The 23,421-nt window shown below is 41.6% G+C and overlaps 1 protein-coding gene across 1 annotated transcript in view; it reads left to right on the top strand.

Moving 5' to 3' along the window:
- The window catches only part of MIS18BP1 (MIS18 binding protein 1), a 328,661-nt gene that overhangs the window by 57,929 nt on the left and 247,311 nt on the right, over positions 1-23,421 (top strand). The window contains exons 3-4 of the mRNA XM_030214962.1: positions 4,426-4,605; positions 10,133-10,650. Coding sequence (XP_030070822.1) covers positions 4,426-4,605; positions 10,133-10,650 — 698 coding nt within the window. The remainder of the gene's footprint in view (positions 1-4,425; positions 4,606-10,132; positions 10,651-23,421) is intronic.

Here is a 23,421-nt window from a genome sequence, read left to right as displayed (position 1 = left end):
TCAACATATCTATTTTCAGTTTTCCGGACGAAAAACCAAGGATGCCACCCACTTTGATCAATGTTATAAGTGGCATACCAAAAATATACAGGTTCTCCGGTAGAAAATCTGATTATTGGATGTGTAGTCTGTTCAATTTTAATTTGTCCACATCCCTGGAAAATTTCAAAGTCATCAAACACGGACCTATTAGATCCAGTAGTCCATGTATCAAATAAAGGGTAACACAAGATATCAAATCTAGTTAAAGGGTCCCAGTTAGGATCATCATCCATTCCAGGATCCCAATCTAGGGGGTGAGTGGGACAGGCACCGTTCAGAGGCTCATTAGAGTGAGCACCAGCCATTTGATAGCCGGGTAGGTGTAATGCAAGAAGTATGAAATGTCAAGTCAAAAGGGAAAAAAAACAAAACAAATGATGATTCTTATTGTCAGGAATAATAGAATTGAATAGAATTAAAAGGGCAAGTAATGATTAGATTAGGAGCCAAGTAACAGTAAGGAGAATAGAGAAGGTAGGCAAGAGTATAGTAACAAGAAATTCAATAGCAGTCTAACATTAGTCTAGGTCCAGGTGATTATTACTATGTAACATTAATGAGTATACTGAAGAAACATGTGAATCTTTTCAAATGTATAATAGATCAGTCCCAAAACCAAAGTTAGGAGTAATATAAGTACAACAAGTCCCAACACAGTTTTTGGAGTACAGAGTACAGTGTCTTCTTGTGGGTTGCTCTGAGTTTCAGGGCAAAAAGTTGGACTTGCGTCACACAGTTCCACTGGAAAGATGGCAAGTGCAGCGGTGGGCTTGCTTTGATGGGCAATGTTCCATTCAGGTATGGTGATTTCTTCCTGTAAGGTAATGTCTGTAGTTGTTAGGTGCTTGGTCATGGAACGGAAGGTTATAGTCCATCAGCATGAAGTGGTAGTACCAGAGATTCCGTAGATCAGAAATTGAGTATATTCACAATTCTGACTTGTACGTCAGGGATACGTCCTTAAGGCTTAGGAATCAGGTGAATCAGTAATGGTGGCGGAGACTGCAGGAGTGGCAACTGCGGAACTGGTGGGGGTGGCTGGTTTATTTGTGGTGATGGATATGGAATCATCAAGTGGCTTGAAAGGGTCTGAATCAGGAGTCTTATAGATGCAGATATCTTTTAGGTGGACCCAGGAAGTGTTGTCTCGTAACTTGACTAATTTGGAAGGGTCCTAAGTAAATAGGGGTGTAGTACTTCCGGTGAACCAAATCTCCAACTTTGAGAGCTTTTGGATGACCGGTGGCAGGGGCAGGGCTATCATTACCCTCCCCTCTTCTGACTGCGATTGTCTGTGAAATCGAAGACAGAAAAGTAATGATATTTGGTAACACATCCTAATATACAAAATATTGGTCAGGCAAGTGGTTATCAGGATTGGCTTGAAGAAGGCGCATATTGCGGCCTGTACAGATCTAAAAAGGAGACAGCTTTAAAAAAAGGCATATGGGGTGGCTTGAAGGACTAACAAGGCCAGTGGCAGAGCATCGAGCCAATTTTTAATTCCATTTACTATAAGTTGTCTCAATTTAGTTTTTAAAAGTCCATTGTAGTGCTCAACTAGGCCATTGCTAGTAGGTTTGTAAATACAAACAGTGTGATGTGAAATACCCAGTGCAGGAATAAAAGACTTGAGGAACTCATTAAAAATGAGAACCATTGTCTGTAGTAATTCTGCAGGGAATCCCAAATATGGGAATAATCTGTTGACAGAGAGAAGGTCATGGCACTTTGTCTGATGCAAGGATAAGCATCTTACTCATTTTTTTTAGAAAGCATCCACACAGACAAGCAGGTATCCTTGTACCTTTGACAAGTATCTGCATATCTGTAAAATCAGTATAGGCCTGGCCCTCGCACAATGGGCAAGTGACCAGCAGGTATGCAGCAGATGATATACTGATCTGGAATGACATCAGACAGAGGAACGTTCTGTTGTTGTACACAAATATGTTGCCAGTAATTCTTATATACTGCCTGAGAAACAGAAAAGCAAAGGAAGTCAATCCTGGTCTCCCTACATTATGAACAGAAAAATTTATAGAATTAGGGAAATACAGCAGTGGGTAAATTGTAACGGATACCCCCTCTTTAGAAATACCTGATCCAGGAAGGGTACTTATTTATATGGAAAAGACTGATATGTAAGTAAGCAGTTTGTGTAGAGACTCCAACTATTGTGCGTGCAAAGAAATGTGATCTGTTTGAGAGCATATACAGAGAAATAGAAACAATCAGTTCCAAGGTCTTCGCTGCCTCGACGTGAGACGGGCTGTTCTCAGGTATTTGGAGGTGACGAATAAATTTCATCTTTCTGACCTTTTTGGAGGCAGTAAGAAGGGTCATATGGCTTCCAAGGCCACCATAGCCCGTTGGGTGCAGGAGGCCATCACTTCGGCCTATGTTTCATTGGGCAAGCAATCCCCTGCGCAAATTCGTGCTCATTCTACACGAGCTCAGGCTTCCTCCTATGCAGAGTCCCGTTTGGTTTCTCTGGAAGATATCTGCAGAGCCGCTACATGGGCTTCGGTCCATACGTTCACTCGTCATTATCAGGTGGATGTGGCAGCTCAGCAGGATTCGGTGTTTGGCTCGTTGTTGATTTCTGTCAGGTTGGGGGTGTCCTGCCCTACTTGAGGACTGCTTGGGTACATCCCACAAGTCTCTGGATTGATCTGTGGGACGCTATGGAAGGAAAAATTCTTACCTGATAATTTTCTTTCCATTAGGCCCAACAGATCAATCCAGAGGCCCCCCCCCCCCCCCTCCCCTGGATTTACTGTCTGCGGTTTTGTTTCGGTCGGTTAGTTTTTTCGGATTTCGTTGTTCTGAATGTTCCTTCGTTTGATTAAATAATAAAAAACAAATTTGGAAGTGGTGGAAGTATGTTGGGCATTTGGTCTGACAATGTCAGGAGAGTTTTCTATTGTTTCCATTCCACTGCTTTGGTATCGTTCATACTGAGGTTTACTTGGATGCAAAGGTCCACATATAGCAAACCTCGGAGGTTCTCTCTATCTCCACCTGCTGGTAGAGGGACACAACCCACAAGTCTCTGGATTGATCTGTTGGGACTAATGGAAAGAAAATTATCAGGTAAGAATAAATTTTTCCTTTGGCATGGTTTATGCTGGCTGTTTAACTACAGTATACTTGCCTAGAACAGTACATAAAGGGGTCAAAATTCAGTTGGCGGAAATCAGTGTTTTGCTGTCCGCTGCTGGTGTTCTTCTCAGAAATTTAATGCCAGGCCCCAGGTTTTGGTATTGAACTTCTGGGTTTCCAGAGCCAGCTCCTGCATAGCTGGTTAAGTGCAATATTCAGCACTTAACCAGCATCACATAAAGATAGGACTGGGTTTTTGCAGTCCTATTTATGCAGTGACCTTGGCCAGTTAAGTGCCTGCTCCACCCCTGGATCATCCCCAAAATAGCCAGTTTTACTTTAATTGCTAACCTGTCATTTTCAGCAGCACTAACAGGTTAAGTGGCACTGAAAATGACTTGTTTGGTGATTAACTGGCCAGGTCCAGTTTCTGGCTGGTTAAAGTGCTTTGAATATCAACCCCAAAGTCTCTTCTGGTTATTCCCCTCAGCTTCTCTTTACCCAAACCTCTGCAAGGATAACACTGAGACTAAACCTCAAATGTTAAGAGAATTGTTTTCTAGTCATATCGATGTTATTTCTGAGTGTATTTGTTCTCATATTTTTGAGTCTGTAAAATTATGCTTTGTCAGTAGTATACTGGCAAGTTCCAGAACTGCAACTCCTTATACTGGGGATGACATCACTGGAAATCAGTTTCCTCTGCCTTCAACTGCTAGTTGGGGAGCAGAACCCACTTGACTAGATTGGTCTAGCAGTATTCATGGAAAGAAAATTAGCAGGTAAGACCAAATTTCATCTTAGAATACAGCAAGAAAGGACTTAGGTTCAAGTTCCCTGTTTATCACTTGGTTTGAGAAAATGATATATATCTAATAATGGGCTTTCCCCATTTTGAGTCTGGGGGGGGGGGGGAGTGCTTAGTAAATCAGTCCTTTAACTTATAAGCTCTTTGCAGAAGAAACCTAGTGTTTTATATTGTACAGTACCATATTATAGAAGATAAAACAACAAAGCAGACCTTGTAAAAAAACACAGTTTTTATTAATAGATTAAAAGTTCCCAGAGTTTCAACATAAAATGCCCGACATGGCCATGTTTTGCCTGTATAAAATATGTTTTATTACAAGGTCTGCCTTGTTGTTTTATCTTCCATATTGGATTTGACGGACCACCTGCTTTCCTGGTTTTTGACGTCAGTACCATATTATATACGTTAGTGCTTTTGTTAAATTTATGAATTCAAAATTAACATTTTCTGATCTCTTCATTTTTCAGTGCCAAATAAGTGCTTTATTCCTGCTGAACAAAATAAAGTTGATATCCTTTGTAGTGACTTTCTAGCACTAAAATCTCCAACCCAGATCTTTTTGATAATGAAAGAGAGAGCGAAACATCGTCAGCAACAGGGAGAGGGAAGGATGTTGAGCAGTGCTGGTAACCAGATATCACATGGAGGTTTGTTCCTTCCACATGTTTTATTACCTTTCAACGTGTCCATATTTGTTAATTCTGGTTGTTAACACTTAAGGATTATTCTGTCATTAATCATAGTTCAGACTCTTGTTTCTTTTCTATCCTTTATCTAATCTCTTTGTCTTCCGTCCTTTACTGTCTGCTTCAGTTTTCCTGTTGCTTTTCTCTACTCACACCTGGTTATCTCACCTGATGAAATACTGGAAAAAAGAAGATTTAATCTTTTCCATACTACTGTATAAGTCTGAATTCTTTCCCTCTTGCTTTCTGTGCCCATTTGTCCTCTTTCTTGTATATGAAGAACACCTTGAGACCACAGATTTTTTTTAGCTTAATTAGCCTGGTGTCTGCTAGTGAATTCAAAGTTGACCTTAAAACAGTATTAAAAGCATTTACTTGTAGATAGGTAAATCACAAAATCAATCTTGTCTGATTTTGATAGTTTTTCTGAGGAGATTATTTTGGTTGTTAAAATACATTTTATTTATCAATCTAAATAGATTCATAAGAACATAAGTGTTGCCATACTAGGACAGTCCAAAAGTCCACAAAGCCCAGTTTCCTGTTTTCAGCAGTGGCTAATCCAGGTCATAAGTGCCTGAAAAGGTCCCAAAAGAGTAAAACAGATTTTAAGCCCTTAAAAAAAAGATCTAGGTATCATTGTAGACAATACACTGAAATCTTCTGCCCAGTGTGCGACAGCGGCCAAAATATCAAACAGGATGCTAGGAATTATTAGGAAATGGATACAAAATAAGACCAAGAATATTATTCCATAGCATCCCACAGATCAATGCAGAGACTTGTGGGTTATGTCCCTCTACCAGCAGGGGTGATAGCGAGAACTTCAGAGGTTTACTATATGTGATCATGTGCAGCCACCTTAACTTCATTATTCTATCTAGCAGGTGGATGGTTATAATCTTGCAGCTCTGGATTGATTGGCTCCTGGCCTGGTCCCCTGGGTTTAGTTGAGTTTTTGGGGTCTGAGGTGTCCCGGTCCTGGGACTTGGGTGCACACCTGGTGGTGCCAGGTCCCTCCTTTCCTCCCCCATCCTCTCTGCCTGACGGGGGTTTGTGGTTCTTACTTTCCTGACCTTAGAAAGAGTCTGAAGTTTCTTTTGTTCCCGCGTCCTCTCCTGCCTTTAAAAAAAACAAAAAACAAGCTGTTTGAGCACTATGTAAAAAAAAAAAAAAAAAAAATTAAAGAAACAACTCCTCAGACTGATTCGTCCAGCACAGCGAGCTGATACTGGTTTGCAGTACCGGCTGAGGGGTGTGAAGACCGACTTGCCTTCTGACAGCGATTCCCGAGGTGGGTGAGTAGTCATTACCCTACCAGCGCTGGTGGGGGAGAGCAAAAGTGGCTGCTGCTGTTTCTTGTGTCAGAGCTGTACTGTACAACCCGACTCGGTGGAGCGTTTTGCTCCTTCCCAGCTCGTTTTGGCAGGTGCAGGGCAACTGTTTTCTTGGGCACTCGCCATCTTTCTTGCCGCACTACATGGCAAGGCTGAAGTGCCGGCGCTCCCTTGGGGCTTGATTTGCCTGCTATTCTGGCAGTTTTATGTGCAGGCTTTTCAGAAGATGTGACTGGGCAACTGGGGTGGATCGCTCCCAGTGTCTTCTTATTTAAGGGCTTCTGAGAAGGAGGCCTGGTTTAGTTTGTAGACTCACGTGGGAGTCCTCATGTCTCCCACAGCTTTGAGTCTCCCGCAGCTTCCCAGGGGTGAGGTCGGAGTCCCAGTACACCCGTGCGGCTGTTCTTTGGCAGCGAAAGCCTTAAGCTGCAGCGTGGATAGTACTGACTATTTGAAAGTCTTCTGGTGGACATGCCTGTACCTTGCTAGGTGATACATGGTTTGGGTGCACCCTTTTGTAGTTGCACTAAGACTATTTCTGGACCCTTCTCAAGGAGGTTCAGGGTGTGTGTACATCATTAATGGAGGGGAGAAAGGGATCAGGATTAGGGATCTTCCTCTTGGTTTTTCACTCTTTCCCTTTCTCAGAGCATGGCAGTACGGATTGTTTAGTCAGGCAGGCTTAGGGCTGTTGACTCCATGTTTCTGTGAGAAATGTTACATTTTGAGGCTAGTGCATGCCTCTCAGGTTTCTCTCGGTCTCCATGGTAATCCTGCACTCTCAGAGCTGCCCTGGTGGCATTTTTTCTCTGTGTGCACTGTTTGCTTCAAATTAGTTTTATTCAGGAAGGTGGCTGGCCTAGGGTTACCATATGTCCGGATTTCCCTGGACATGTCCTCTTTTTGAGGGCGCCATCGGGAGTCCGGGCGGGTTTCTCCATTTCCTGGATTTGTCTGGGTTTCAGGTCATCACATGACCTGTCCTCGGCCCGACTCCTCTGAGGCTCTGAGTATGCACGCACGCAGCGTGGGCCGATGCAGGCAGGCTACAGGCAGCGACTGCGCGTGCCAGCCAGTGCCCGATCAGCTGATTTGTGTCTGATTCTCCTACACTAAGCTATGTATGCTACTGTGGGGTCGCGACAGATGGTAGTAATCATGGATCTGAGAAGTTGTTTCCAATACTTATTTACTACTTCGATTGGAAAAATGATGGTTTACAGTCAGAATTCATTGATGTGCATAGAATTTCAACGTGCATTAAGAACAGCTTGGACAGACATAGCTTATTTCAGAAGTGTATAGCCTTTGCAGGAGATAATTGTAATACTAATTTTGGAGGTGTCCAGCGTAGCGCTACTGGCAAGAATGTGTTTGCTAATTTAAAGAAAATGAAAGGAAAAAGCAGTGGCAATGGTAAATTAGTTGGAATTGGTTGTCCAGCACATGTTTTGAATAACTGCATTCAGCATGGCGCTGATACACTTGTTGTTGATATTGAGTCAATAGTTTTAAAAATTTACAACTATTTCTCAATCTATACTGTTCGAACTGAACATTTAGAAGAGTACTGTGAATTTGTTGAAGTGAAATATCGTCAGCTACATGCAGGTGATGCATGTGGGAAATAAGAACCCGAATTATTGCTAGGTCATGCAAGGTTCCACGTTAGGAGTTACGGACCAAGAAAGGGATCTGGGTGTCGTCATCGTCAATAATACACTGAAACCTTCTGCTCGGTGTGCTGCTGCGGCTAGGAAGGCGAATAGAATGTTGGGTATGATTAGGAAAGGTATGGAAAACAGGTGTGAGGATGTTATAATGCCGTTGTATCGCTCCATGGTGCGACCGCACCTTGAGTATTGTGTTCAATTCTGGTTCCGCATCTCAAGAAAGATATAGTAGAATTGGAAAAGGTGCAGCGAAGGACGACTAAAATGATAGCGGGGATGGGGTGACTTCCCTATGAAGAAAGACTAAGGAGGCTAGGGCTTTTCAGCTTGGAGAAGAGACGGCTGAGGGGAGACATGATAGAGGTATATAAAATAATGAGTGGAGTGGAACAGGTGGATGTGAAGCGTCTGTTCACGCTTTCCAAAAATACTAGGACTAGGGGGCATGCGATTAAGCTACAGTGAGGTAAATTTAAAACAAATCGGAGAAAAGTTCTTCACCCAACGCATAATTAAACTCTGGAATTCATTACCGGAGAACATGGTGAAGGCGGTTAGCTTGGCAGAGTTTAAAAAGGGGTTAGACGGTTTCCTAAAGGACAATTCCATAAACCACTACTAAATGGACTTGGGAAAAATCCACAATTCCAGGAATAATATGTATAGAATGTTTGTATGTTTGGGAAGCTTGCCAGGTGCCCTTGGCCTGGATTGGCCGCTGTCGTGGACAGGATGCTGGGCTCGATGGACCCTTGCTCTTTTCCCAGTGTGGCATTACTTATGTACTTAGATATATGAACGGGCAGGCTGGAGGGCAGACAGCTGGGCGGTCCTCAGGGTGTCCTATCCTCCCCTCCTCTCCTTTACCTTACTGTGGTTCCCTGGTGGTCTAGTGACCTCTTCATGGCAGAAAAGAGCCCCCTCGTTCCTGCCCGGCACACCTACAGACAGTCTTGCTCCCTGTGCTGCTTCAAAATTGCTGCTAACAGTTCAAGGAGCAGCCTCGCGAGACTTCCATTGAAGTCCTGCACAGGGGAGCAGGGAAGGGGTGTGACAGGGGGCGGGGTATTTGTCCTCTTTTTTTTCTTAGGGCAAATATGGTAACCCTAGGCTGGCCTTTCTGCCTGAAAGGTTCAAGGTTAGTTTATCTACCCTATTAGAAACTGTGGACTCAGCTGTGTTTCCAGTGGTGCATATTTTATTTCATTCTCTTTTACTGCTTGCCTGGCCAAGCAGTTCTTGCATGACTAGAACAATTATCACTACACTACTGTGCTAAAGATTGCCCTCCTTTCTCTTTTTGCACACTGATACTGGCTACACCTTTGCATACTAGCCTCAGCTACCCTGGTACCTCTAATTGCTTCTATGGCATTTTTGGCATCTTTTCATGGTATGGGGCACTTAGATTTCATGAGGAGTGGGCCAGGAATTACTTCAGTGTAAAGGTAGCTTAATAGTTGTTGCAAGCAGCTGAGAGTGAGCACAGTGCTCTAGAGGTGCCACTTCACAACCCGCTGCAGCATTCTATTTGTAGTGCGTAATGGTGCAACAGCCATATTCTGCTACGCCATCTGGCTCTTGTTCTCGGCAGCAATAGCTAGCTCCAATGCGCAGCAGTTCTAGTGCATGGTCACACCAGCCAATTCTTGACCCTCTCTGCAAGAAGTTAGCGCTGGCTTAGGCATCAGACCACTGATGTGGCTTCCAAGTCACATTTGGCAACCTGCCTTTTGGAAGTAATCTTGGGACTGGAGAAGATCTAGGGCAGTTGGGTAAAGACCTGAGGGACTCCCAAGTCTCGGAGATTGCCAGGGGACAAGTCTTAAGGATGATTTTTAATCCTCTCTGTTTTGTCGTAGGTTTCGTGGGGCCAGGAAAACCACTTTCAGGCTTTCCGCTTCCACTACGACAAGCCACCTGGCTGCTGGTAGAATGAGCTCAGTTTTAACTCCAGGTCTACCTATGCCTGCTGCATCTCCCAATGATGGTGTCTCTGTTCACTCCTCGGGCAGGACTCCTCTACGAGTTTCAGGAGGAGTGACCAAGATTGCCTCAGCTTAATGTGTCTTAGTTTTTCCATCACACAGTTACAACCTGAACTTTACTTCAGATTTTTCTTGGAGTCTGCATGCAAGCTCAAACTCTAATATCTTATCTCCTCTCAGCTTCTCTTTTCCAAGCTGAAGAGCCCTAGCCCTAGCAGAATGCCATGCCATATACTGATGTATGTACAACATAATGATAGCATGAGCTATCATTATGTTGTGCATAATGATGTACTAAATATTTACTACATATTGTACTAAATATGGACAACGTATTTGGTCAAGCAGACAAATTAGTATGTTATTAAACAGCCTAGTACTATGACTAAATCTTGAACTTTGTCCATTCGCATTCATTTATTAATGACTATTAAGAATTACATTGCTTTTAAGTTTTATTTTTTCTTGTTTTGCACTTTTATTTTAATAGATCGGTCACCTACAAAAAATAAGTATGACTATGTCACAAAATCCAGCCTGAATGGGTCATCACTAAATCTGTCATTTACAAATAAAATAAGAGAAATAAATAGAGAATGCTTCGTTACTAGCACATACCATAACCAAGACAGTGTTTTTGCTGAGTCACAGGACAGTGATGCTGATGATGAAATGTCTCAAACTACAGTCACGAGCACAACGCACAATGGCTATATCCCAGTTCAAACGGACAATCTGCTGGCCACTGGGAAAGGAAGTAAAGTTATTCACACAAATCTTCTTATAGATGGAAGTGACACCCTTTTTAAAAAGCACCAAATTATTGATGTGAACAAGAAAACAGCAAAGATGGATCCTAAAAGTTCTGCACCAGCCATGCATCCATGTGAAATATTACTTAATTCTCCAAAAATTCACATACCAAGGAAACAGATATCAAAAGAAGATGGAAAGGCCACACCAAGTATTCTGCAAACAGATAATGCTTTAAGTAATTCAAATGACCAGGTAAGAAGGTTTGTTTTTTTTTAGTGTGTGGGTATTAGCTGGTTTGGGAGCGAATGATCACTTTTTCAAATCTTTTCTGTTAGTTACCAGTTCTGTTTTTAATTTATGTGAATTGAATTGGTGATCTCGGTTCAGTTCTAGCAGCCGTAGAAGACACATTCATACCATGGCTCCTTTTTAGTTCCTGTGAATTTGCATCCTGTTGAACAATTTTGTGCTGACTTTTGCAAGGATAGTGTTTGTTTTTTGGGGTTTTTTTGTTTTTGTGTTTTTTTTTAGTTTTTTGGTACACTTTGGTAGTTACATCTGATACATGAAAATATTGGAATATTTACAATAGGAAGATTTAAAAGGAAGCCATTGAACTGGTTCAGCAATTTACTGAAAAATGTTACAAGTTCATGCATAAATCTTTTTACTTTATATATTGTTGTTCATTATTTTTATTTTTTATTTATAGAATTTTCAAATAGTTCACAAAAGCATTGCTTGATAAAATGAAGCTGCATATCTGTAATGGATGTTGTCCATAGATCCTACAGATACTCTAATTGTGACATCATTGAAGACAGTGCCAAGTTGGGATTAGCTTCCCAGGCTTCTGAAACCCCTGGAAAACTTTCTGAAGCTGCACAGGTGTTCCCACGCTCCTGCAGTTGCTGTCAGTCCATTTCTATAGCGTGCTGCAACTTAGATGGAGAATTAAGAATGTATATCCTACTGTCCACGGAGAACACAGATATGCAGCTTCATTTTCTCCATGGACAGCGGGGATCTCTACTGCCACACTAATGGTGACTTCCCATCTAAGAGTCGCAGAGGTCATCCAGTGCCAGCTCCCTTTGTTTAGAAACTCAAGTTCATGATGGTGGAGGGAGGACCATTGAAGCATTTTTTTAAAAAGTCCTGAAGTATTGCATGACCAAAGAGCACAAGGAAGGGCCTTCAAGAAACTGATGAACCAGGGTTCCAGAAAAACAGCGGCATCTCAGACAAGTATCTTCTGCCCACAAACCCATCTGGTTCCTGCTTTTCCTAGTAATGTAAGCCCCATGCAGTATTTTAAATTGCAGCTCATGAAGACCCACATTTGGGGTCCGTCGAAACACCGCTAAAATCAGGCTGATAGCTCCTCCTCAGAGAATCCCCTCTCCCAGCTGCAAAAAGTAGGGAGATAGACATTGCTCCCATTCTAAAAAATACAAGGCCGCCAATTTATTGGAACTTGCATGCATTTGGCAAAAGAGTAAAGTGAAACGGGGACCTCTTGTCCCCCATTGACCAAAGGAGCTGCAATAGCGTTGCATTTAAAAAAAATGTAAAAAAAACACATTGAGGGATCTGCCAGCTATGCTGGACCTGTTGGAAGGAGAGAAAAACATCCCTCGCCGGATCCACAAACTATCTGACATATGCATACCCCTGCTTTAGCCATATAGAAAAATGTGTCTTACCCTGCCTTGCGGGGAATCTCAGGTTGTCAACCATCTCTTAAAAGGGCAAGGACCTGGAAGCTCCACGTAGCCTAGATCTCCACCAATTCCATGCCAACCTGAAGGGCCAAAGCAGGGGCGGGACACTTCCTCATTGTGATTGCTAGATGTTAAATACTGAGTAAGGCTGGGAACAGTCCACCCACACGTATTTGGGTGCAAAAACATAAAACCACCATATGTATTTTGTGGATCCAGTGGAGAAGGGCTGCTACACTGTAAAGATACAGATCTGGTACGTTTACCCCTTAAGTCTATCACGTATCAATTTATTGTATCCTAAATGCATCTCTCGTGCCCTCAAAATAAATGAACACACCATCTTCTTATAAAAAGCTTCCTCATTGCGTGTTATCCAAATGGGCATCATTTGCAATGGGTACAGCAATTTCAGAAGCATTACTATTTTAACCAGAACCACCCTGCCCAGAAAAGAGATTGGCAAATCTTTCCATCTATGACAAAGCAACCTAATATGCTCTAATTTCTCCCCTATGTTCTTATACATGACCATTATATCATGATTAAAGTAAACCCCAAATACTTCAGAGTGCCCGACAACTGTTATAAACAGTCCTCAGATAATCTGAGAACCTATACAAAACAAACTTATAAAACCAGATTGGTGAAGGAAGTCTTAATTAGTGTATTATTTCAAAAATACATTCTTGTAAGAATGGGTGTCTATGAAAGCAAGCAGGCACACTCTTCCTTAAGGTTTGCAGGTTATATACCTTTTCTTTCTTGGTTACATTTAAGTTTCTCATTGGATATTGATCACATTTACCCCCCCCCCCCCCCCCAGTACATCATTGCTAATTGTCATATGACAGCCCCCTTTGAAGATTTTCCATCGACCAAGCCTGAGCCTCTATTCATTGTTAGTTCTTCTACTTGGTTTGCATTCTTATCTTCAGACTTCCATGTGAGAGCTCTGCCTTAGCATTCTCGCACATGGCATGTTTCACCTTCCCCGCACCTCCCCCCTTCTTCTATTCCCTTTTTCAGTTTATCTTGCAGATATTCAATCATGGTCTCATGCCTGGCTACATTTTTATCTTAGCTCTAAGGCCTGTCCTTGAAGCTTTCATGCTCCTCTGGGTCTCAGCAGATTGGGCTTTTTAACCCCCCTCCCCCCTTTTTCTCTCTCCTGACTAAGCTTCTTATCAATTTGCACACATGTCTTTAAACTAACAGAGTTCCTTTGTTAGTAATTCAGAAAGCTATAATATAGTAGTATAATATATAATGTGATGGTCTCTGTTAGAAAGGGCCTATACAAATATAGTTAGGGCCTAAAGTATATACTCTTATCTTTTGAATTATGTTAAGTGAAAAAGCAATATATTTACACATTTCTCACACAACCACACCAAAGGAAACGCAGGCAGCTGCTGGCATTTACAAGGAAGAGATACTGCCAAAGCCTCCAACTTCTCAAAGCTGATCTTTAAACCAGAAAAGAAGCCAAACTGCGATATAAGGGAAACCAACCTGTGGACCGTGTCTGTGGCATTATCTAAGTAAATAAGTGTCATCTGCAAGTAGGTTAATCTTATTACTCCTGGGAACCTACCATTATGCCTTTAATGACTCTGGATTGTTTTGAAGTGGAGGAGTAGCCTAGTGGTTAGTACAGCAGACTTTGAGCCTTGGGAACTGGGTTTGATTCCCACTGCAGCGCCTTGGGACTCTGGGCGAGTCACTTAACCCTCCGCTTTGAATGTAGTTGCAAAAACCACAGAAAGATGGTATAACAAGTCCCATTTCTTAATCTTTGAGGCCAGTGGTTCTAGCAAGAGTACAAATAACATAGGCGAGAGGGGACAACCCTGTCGAGTACCCCGCTCTAGAGAAAACGGTGGGGTCAACACCTCATTTATCAACATTAGATCGGTGGGGTTGGTGTAAAGGGCCCTGACTCCTCCCAAGAATTCCCCCATAATACCAAATTGGGGAAGGATCCAGAAAAGATAATCTCACATAATTTTGTCAAATGCCTTTTCTGTGTCCAAATAATAGCGACCCCAGGCTGAAGCCCCCTAGCCTGCAATGCTGAGAACACTCTAAATATGTTGATGGAGGCATATCTACCCAGTACAAAACCAGATTGATCCATGTGCACAAATTCAGGAAGCACCCTCCCAAGGTGACTAGCATTACATTAGCAAACAGCTTTACATCTTGGTTGAGGAGTAAGATTGGACAATAAGAACCCAAAAGTTCTTTGTCTCGTCCTGGTTTGGGCAGCACCACAATATGAGCATATGTCAAATGCCCTCCCGCTTTGCCCATTTCATATAAATGCTGACATAGATCCATGAATGAGGCTGCAATTCCACCCCCCCCCCCCCCCCCCCCCCACACACACACACACACACAATTTTTTAAAATAAAATTTAGACTTCAGTCTGTCAGGTCCTGTTGCCTTAGACAATCTGAGGCGCTTTACAGCTTGCAAAATCTCGGCAACAACAGTTGGAAAGTTAAGAGCAGTCCTCTTATCATGAGTCAACTGGTAAATCAAGGCACTGGAAAAACGTATCACTTTGATTGCTGTCACTGCCACCCCTATCATAAAGAGACTTTTATATTCAACAGTTTTTATTGAGATTTCAACATTTAGAAAAACTTTAACATACCTTCAGGCACAAATATCTAGATACAACTTACCCCAGTGTGACCTATTAATCATCCTTCCCCCTCCCCACCCCCTACCCCCACCCTCCTCTCCCTTTTATTATGAAAAATTATCCCTTTCATGTACTAAACCTTCCTCCCCCCTCCCCCTCTGCAGGTGCGCTAACAAGCCAACTTATTTAGGATGAGACTTCTACCTTTTGGCGGCAGTGAGCAAGTATGGATTCCACATTTTCAAAAAACGGCCTCTGTGTTTGTGGGAGCTTTTTACTTCCTGTGCTTCCCAGGACAGCAATTGATGCACCATATTGCACCAGTGCCAAAATTCAGTTTGAGAATCGGAGGTCCAGGTCTGTAGAATGCACTTCCTTGCCAGTAGGCACAGCTTACGAATCAACAAATTATGTGTCACTACACGTCCCTGATATTCCCCTGGATAGTCCAAGACCAAGTGAAGGGGCGAGTCAGCTATTCTACAGGACAAAAGTGACGATAAGTAATCTATGATCTGGCACCAGAATCGCCGTATTTCCACACAGCTCCAGAGCGCGTGAAAGAAAGTATTATCCCCTGTTTTGCACTTAAGACATTTTTGCGTCGCGATATTCATAAAGAGACTTTTATAAAAAGTTACAAATTCTGCCTGTACTACTTTTTCAACAGTGACCCTATGCCCTTTAGGATTTTTAATTTGGGCTATCACCTGCTTTGCACCCCTCTGCTTGATTAGTGTTGAAAGCAATCTCCCCACCTTATTACCCTATCTACTACTACTACTTATCATTTCTATAGCGCTACTAGACGTACGCAGCGCTGTACACTTGAACATGAAGAGACAGTCCCTGCTCGACAGAGCTTACAATCTAATTAGGACAAACAAGAGATAAAGGACTACTAAGGTGAGGATGATAAAATAAGGGTTCTGAACAAGTGAATAAGGATTAGGAGTTAAAAGCAGCATCAAAAAGGTGGGCTTTTAGCTTAGATTTGAAGACGGCCAGAGATGGAGCTTGACGTACCGGCTTAGGAAGTCTATTCCAGGCATATGGTGCAGCAAGATAAAAGGAACGGAGTCTGGAGTTAGAGGTGGAGGAGAAGAGTGCAGATAAGAGAGATTTACCCAGTGAACAGAGCTCCCTGGGAGGAATGTAGGGAGAGATGAGAGTGGAGAGGTACTGAGGAGCTGCAGAGTGAATGCACTTATAGGTCAATAAGAGGAGTTTGAACTGTATGCGGAAATGGATAGGAAGCCAGTGAAGTGACTTGAGGAGAGGGCTAATATGAGCATAACGACCCTGGCGGAATATTAGTCGTGCAGCAGAATTTTGAACAGATTGAAGAGGAGAAAGATGGCTAAGTGGGAGACCTATGAGAAGCAAGTTGCAATAGTCTAAGCGAGAGGTGATAAGAGCATGGATGAGGGTTCTGGTAGTGTGCTCAGAAAGGAAAGGGCGAATTTTGCTGATATTATAGAGAAAGAAACGACAGGTTTTAGCAGTCTGTTGAATATGTGCAGAGAGGGAAGAGTCGAAGATGACCCCAAGGTTACGAGCTGATGAGACAGGAAGGATGAGAGTGTTATCCACAGAAATAGAGAATGGGGGAGGAGGAGAAGTTGGTTTAGGGGGAAAGATAAGAAGCTCAGTCTTGGTCGTGTTTAGTTTCAGATGGCTCTGAGACATCCAGGCAGCAATGTCAGACAGGCAGGCTGATACTTTGGCCTGGGTTTCGGCTGAGATTTCTGGTGTGGAGAGGTAGATCTGGGAGTCATCGGCGTAAAGATGATATTGAAAACCATGGGATGAGATCAGAGTACCAAGGGAAGAAGTATAGATGGAGAAGAGAAGAGATCCCAGGACAGATCCCTGAGGTACACCAACTGACAGTGGGATAGAAGTAGAAGAGGATCCACTAGAGTATACACTAAAGGTACGCTGGGAGAGAGAAGAAGAAAACCAGGAAAGAAGAGAGCCCTGAAATCCAAGTGAGGACAGTGTATCAAGGAGTAGGCTGTGATCAACAGTGTCAAAAGCAGCAGATAGATCAAGAAGGATGAGGATAGAATAGAGACCTTTGGATCTGGCTGGGAACAGATCATTGGAGATTGTGCAGATTGTACTTGGTGATTATCTAGCAATATTCAGCGGGAGATAACTGGCTATCTCCTGCTGACTATTGCCGGTTAGTGGATAGCTGGTTATATTGTGCAATATAACCGGCTATCCGCTGATATTCAGCACATCGCTGGCTAAATTTGGCAGCTAAAAATAGCTGGAATATCTTTGGCTGATTTAAACATAATTGGCCAGCGCTGAATATCGGTTTGGCCAGTTAAATTTAAATCAGCCAGAAAACACCCAGATATTCAATGCTGATCACCAGAAATGGCCTGGAATTGAATATCCAGGCTCAGCACCAACCACAGGAAGCAGTCCAGCTACTTCCTGTGGTCTGAATATTGACCCCATTGTGTTTACTGACATTGAAAAACAAGGTGAGCTGTAGCATAATATACTTCTTTCTCTATATAATTCATAATATAATGAGAAACCTCTGCATATGTATCATACTTCTTTTAGAACTTTTTTTCTTAATGAGATTATGTATCTCCTTTTTTATTCAGTGTGTCTTTTTATATGAAGTATGCTGCTTTATATTCTTTTTAAAGTATTGCTTATGTTTGAATTATAATGTTTTTATGTATTTTTTTAATGTTTAAACGTGTGAAACTTTTTGAAACTGTTTGTTTATGTTATTTTAATGCTAGGACTGTGTTGGGTCAACAATAAAATTTATAATCACTGTGTGGCTCCAGTGATGACATTATCCTCCTGCTGACTTTGCTTTTTGCTGATGGAGGTATTTTACTCATCTAACTCTTGAGTTGCTGATATTTCTTAGATAGTTTATAGTTTATTAAAATTTGCTACACCGCTGAAACTAGAAAAACAGAGCAAAGCGGTTTACAATCTAAAATACAGTAGGAAAGGAACTCCATAAAATTATAGGAAAGTAATACACTACCAAAAGAAAGTAAAGGAAAAAGAGAAGAGATAAAAAAAATAGAAAGGATCCAATGAGATGATGTCAGAAATACCATATGCTTTTTTGAATAACCAGGATTTAAGGCCAGCTTTAAAACTTTTAATAGGTTTGCACGGAGAGAAAGTGGTAAGTTGTTCCAAAGGAATGGGGTCAGGAAATAAAAAGCTATTTGTCGGGTGAATTCATAGTGGGCAGCTTTAGGGTTTGGCACTACAAGCTGATGATCATTAAGGGGTCGTAGAACTCTATTAGGATAGTATGGAAATGTAAGATTAGACAGTCAGGGATTCCTATACGGAAGGCTTTGAAGGCGAGTAGTGCAACTTTATAAATAATCCTTTCTTCCAAAGGTAACCAATGATGATTTTTAAGTAGGTATGTTACATGATCTGAATGACAGGCATGACAAAAGGAGCCTAATTGCAGTATTCTGTATTGTTTGAAGCCTTTTCATGGAATATCGGGGCAAGCCAGCTTACACTATGTTACAATAATCATCATGATTGAAGAGATATTGAATGCAACACAACTGTTGAAAGGCACAAGAACACAATTTGATCAAATTGGAAATTTGTGGTGAAAAGGATAAGGTGGAAGCTCAAATGATTTTAAGATAACGGACTGAAAGAAATGGGAGTTATTATGGTATCAAAAAGCTTTACTGTAATAGAGGGTTGTGGCAAAAGTACCAGTGAACCAGCAGGCAGTAGTGTTTTTCTTTATTAAGGATTAATTTATGTTCTTTTAACCAACTGTTTCTTTGTCAAGACAAGACTGTAGGAGGGATAAGTTAGTGGCAAAAGGATTAGTTGGGTAAGCAAGGAGTATGTCATCTGCATAAAAGTAGGCTGCTATACTAAAAGATTGAATAAGTAAGCAGAGGGGAGAGGACTGAACTCTGGGAAAACCCCACATGACAATTAGTATTAGTTTGAAATGGAATCTTGTATGTCAACCTGAAATGAAAGGAGAGAAATGAGGTATACCATGAGAAAACTGTACTAGTGAGCCTGAAATCAGAGAAGTATGAAAGAAGTAAAGCGTGGTCCACAAAGTTAAATGCGGCCGATAGATCTAATGAGATCACAAGTACTATATTACGTGAATCAAGGTGTGAGTGTAGTTCACTGAGAAGGGCTGCTGTAACTGTTTTGGTGCTAAAATGAGGTCTAAAACCAGATTGCCAGGGATGCAAGGCAGAGTTTTTCAGAGAACTGAATATGTTGAGGAAAAACAGTTTTTTTCCAAGACTTTTGACACATAACAGGAATTGGTTATTGGGCGATAATGTTTAAGGAGTGATGGACCAAGGTTAGGTTTTTTTCAAAACTGGTAGTACTGAGGCTAATTTCCAGGAGTCTGGGAAGATACCACTTTTGAGACTGTGATTAACAATAGTGAGAAGATTTGGAAGTAAATCCAAGTTAGGTAACTTGTACCAGGATGAAGACAATGGATCATTGAGACTGAATAAGGGTTTCAGGTTGGATATAATTTTGGATAAGGAAACTAGAGATTGTTGTTGGAAGCAAGACCAAGTAGATGCTCCTGCAAAGTTAGTATAGGGAGCTGTATTTGGGATAACGGGACTAGAGGGGGGAATTGAAACAAAGTTTTGGGGGCCAGTGGGAATAACTTTCCTTAAATCTTGGACTTTACAATGAAAAAAAATCGTAGAGGAGCGCTGCACAGGGCATGTCACCCTGGGCAAAATATGGTGTTGTGTAGAGAAATTACAAAAAACGGAGTAGATATCTTTGCTATGGTTAGTAGATTGTTTGTCTCCTAAGAACATAAGTCTGTTTGGCTTTTTGTAATTGATAATTGTATTCCCTGTGCAGTTGTTTACATGCTTGTAAGTGTGTTGAAGACCATATTCTCCAGATTCTTTCAGCTCTGCGATGTTGCCTTTTTAGTAATCGGAGGTCAACATGATGCTAAGGTTTCTGTTGGGAAAATCGAAAACATACATAATATTTTGGAGCTATGAGGTTAATTGCCTTAGGATAGAATGCCAGAGATCAGTCTGTTCATTTATTGATTTTAATGAAAAATCCGATGGTACTGAGAAAAGGGATGGAGATAGGGATTCAGTGTCAACTGCAGAAAGAGTTCGATTCTGGGATGGAGAAGGGGAATGAGTTTTAATAGCTAATGTTATAGTAAATGTAATAAGAACATGATCAGACCATGAAATAGGAAAGGCAGTAAATAAAGGAGAAATAAAGCAACTGGCTTGGGTAAGTACAAGATCCAAAGTGTGACCAGCTTGGTTGGGGAAGGAAATCTATTGTCTGAAGTTGAGATCAGACAAAAAATCCTGAAATAGTTTGGCTCGGGAGTTTCTGGGATCATATAAGTGAATGTTAGTCACCTAGGATAAGCAAATTTGAATAGTAAATGATAGCTTTCGTGATGGCTTGCAAGCATAAATCCCATTTGTTGACTGGTAATGAAGGGGGGCAGTAAAACCATATATGATAGAGCGGGTAGTCTGAGTTTAATTTAATGACCAAAAGGAAAAGGGAGAGGTTACCTGTGATATAGCTAGATTTGTTTTGTAAATAATGGCAAGATCACCACCAATTACCTGATCTAGATACAGAAAGAACGTCATAATCAGGAGGAAGTGAGTTAAAAAGATAAAGATTCTTCCTCATTTTTAATCCATGTTTCAGTTAATAGGTGGGGAAATGTGGGATACAAGTGCAATAAATAAATAAACATAATAAGGAGCAGTTTGTGTGTATGATCTGGTCTCGGATAAAATAAGACTTAGAACAAAGAGATCTACAATTTAACAAGCCAAAAGTGATATCTAAAGGGACATGCAAGTTCTTCTGTTTAGGCATGAACTGTAATGGAAAAACCATGGGTGGGAAACATTGTCGCTGACACCATGGTGGTGGACGATTTTCCCATAGAACTGGGATAGGTAAGGGTAATGGTAAGAATTTTGCTCGCAATTCTGAGGTAGACCCTGCGCACAGGAATACATCCAGATCATCCCGTTCATACTTAAACCTTCATTACGCTAGCTGCAACGGCCTCAAATATAAATCCACTTATGCTTCCACCTTCTCCTTTGTTAGTACTCAACTATGGAATGCACTGCCAAAAGCTGTAAAAACTATTCACAATCATCTTAATTTCAGGAAATCACTCAAGTCCAGCTTATTTGGAAAGGCCTATCCCAAGGATTCAACATACGTCCCTACATCCTGCAACACAGCAAATTAATGGACCATTTTGGACATTCTTAACCTTCCCTCCCTTTTCCCTGTATACCCTGTTCTTTTGATGCTCCCTGATCACTACACTATATTGTATTTGTATATTTACCGGATTGGCGATTGCCTCTACGGTTTGATGTAAGCCACATTGAGCCTGCAAATAGGTGGGAAAATGTGGGGTACAAATGTGATAAATAAATAAATAAATAGGAACCATGAGAAAAGTAAATAACTCACTAAGTAGAAAGTCTGGGGAGGGATCATGATGAATGGTGGAATAGGATGGTGACAGAGAAATATATCGGGAACCCTACCAAGCAACTAGCTATTTGAATTGTTTACTGACTGTGAGCTGTATCCCTCATGTTTTTTCGGACTGAACAAGAGTTCCTTTGGTGGTTCTTTTTTGATTGATCAAGCTTTGTTGAACATCTGTTTGATTTCACTTATGTTGGGAGGTCAAGTTTTGAGAGATTTTTTAAATGTAAACTCCCTTTTCTTTCTAGTCTTTTGAGACATGAGCACATTTGTAGCAATTATTCACTTCATGAGATGCTCCCATGTGACTAGTGCACCATTCTTGTGTGTCTGTTAGTGACATTTTTCTGTCACAAGCTGGACAGTGCTTGAATCCAGGTTTTTGTCTCCAGCTTGATGGTCTACTCCTGCAAGATTGAACTAAATTTTGAAGAAGTCCTCAATGACAGACTGACAATTAGAAGTTAACTCCTCACTGACCGTGACCATGAATGGAAAAAAAAAACTGGTGGCAACTGTCACAAGCAGCAGCGCAGGAACACCAAAACAACCTTAGAAAACTTCCAGAGTTTTCTGAGGTCTGAGAAGCAAATCCTAACTTAACTTCTTCCCCATTGATGTTACTTCAGTATTGCTATTGAGATACTTGTTATCCATGGAGAAAAAAAAGTACTATACAATAAAGAATACTAAGTAATATCCAAATACAATGAAATAAAGCATAGAGGAAGTGATGTCAGTGCTAGGAACGCCTGCTTAGGAGGAACGCTCTGGGCAAAATTCCCCTATAACAGTGATGTCAGCATTCACCAGCACTATTCGGACCGTCTCGGGTCTCATAGCAGACTTCTTCCTACCAAGCATGCTCAGGAATGAGCAGTGTAGGCAAGTCGGTTGATTTATCTTGTTTTGCATATATGGGAGCAGCAGGGCCTACCGCCACGAGGCTGGAGGAGCGGGCTGAAAAGATGGAGCTAGTGTCTCGGCCTTTGAATTCACAATCACCGAATCTGTTTCCAGCTGTGAAATACCTTGGATCCATCAGGCAAGCCTTTGTGGGAAATAAGCGACTGGCTCCAGGAGATAAAAGGCGGACATTATAGCGGTCCAGGAAGAACTATTTACGCTGGGAGCTGACTTACACACCAAACTTGTGGAACTCGGATGGTGAGTTGAAGACATGAGCAGTAGGTCAAGCAGCATACTGAGACACTCGCTACAGTAGACAGTTGCAAGAGCTGTGAGCCTTACCATATTGGATAAAATAGAGGATAAGGAAAATAGAAGCAGGTGCCAAAACTTAAGCTTTTGCAAAATACCGTAAAACTCTGCTTATCTGGATTTCTGTTGTACAGTCAATAGCGGAGGTACTCCTGGGGGTTGAAGGGTCCACAGTATTATTGGATAGTGCCCATCAGACATTGGGAACACCTCAAACTAATAAACCCAAGGATATTGTAGCTTGCTTTACAAATTACAAGATAAAGGAAAAAGTTTTACAAGCAGCCAGTGGATTGTGAAAAATTAAAAGAGGACCTTGGGAGACTGGGCATCCAAATGACAGATGACGTTTAATGTGAGCAAGTGCAAAGTGATGCATGTGGGAAAGAGGAACCTGAACTTTAGCTACATAATGCAAAGTTCCACATTAGGAGTCACCGACCAGGAAAGGAATCAAGGTGTCATCGTTGATGGTACGTTGAAACCCTGTGCTCAGTGTTAAGCAGTGGCTAAGAAAGCAAATAGAATGTTAGGTATTATTAAGAAAGGAATGGAAAACAAAAATGAGGAGTTATACTGCCTTTGTATCCCTCCATGGTGTGACCGCACCTCAAATCTTGTGTGCAATTCTGGTCAGTACAAGAAAGATATAGTAGAATTAGAAGAGGTACAGAGAAAGGGGGTGAAAATGATAGAGGATGGAACGACTTCCCTATAAGGAAAGGCTAAAGCGGCTAGGGCTGTTCAGCTTGGAGAAAAGACGGCTGAGGGGGAGGTATGATGGAGGTCTATAAAATGAGTTGGAGTGGAACAAGACGTGAATCGCTTGTTTACTCTTTCCAAAAATACTAGGACTAAGGAGCATGCAATGAAGCTACAAA

The sequence above is a fragment of the Microcaecilia unicolor genome, chromosome 9, assembly GCF_901765095.1.
Source record: "Microcaecilia unicolor chromosome 9, aMicUni1.1, whole genome shotgun sequence".
NCBI classification, from domain to species: domain Eukaryota; kingdom Metazoa; phylum Chordata; class Amphibia; order Gymnophiona; family Siphonopidae; genus Microcaecilia; species Microcaecilia unicolor.
The sequence above is the reverse complement of the archived record's forward strand: the minus strand, read 5'-3'. Positions and strand labels throughout refer to the sequence as shown.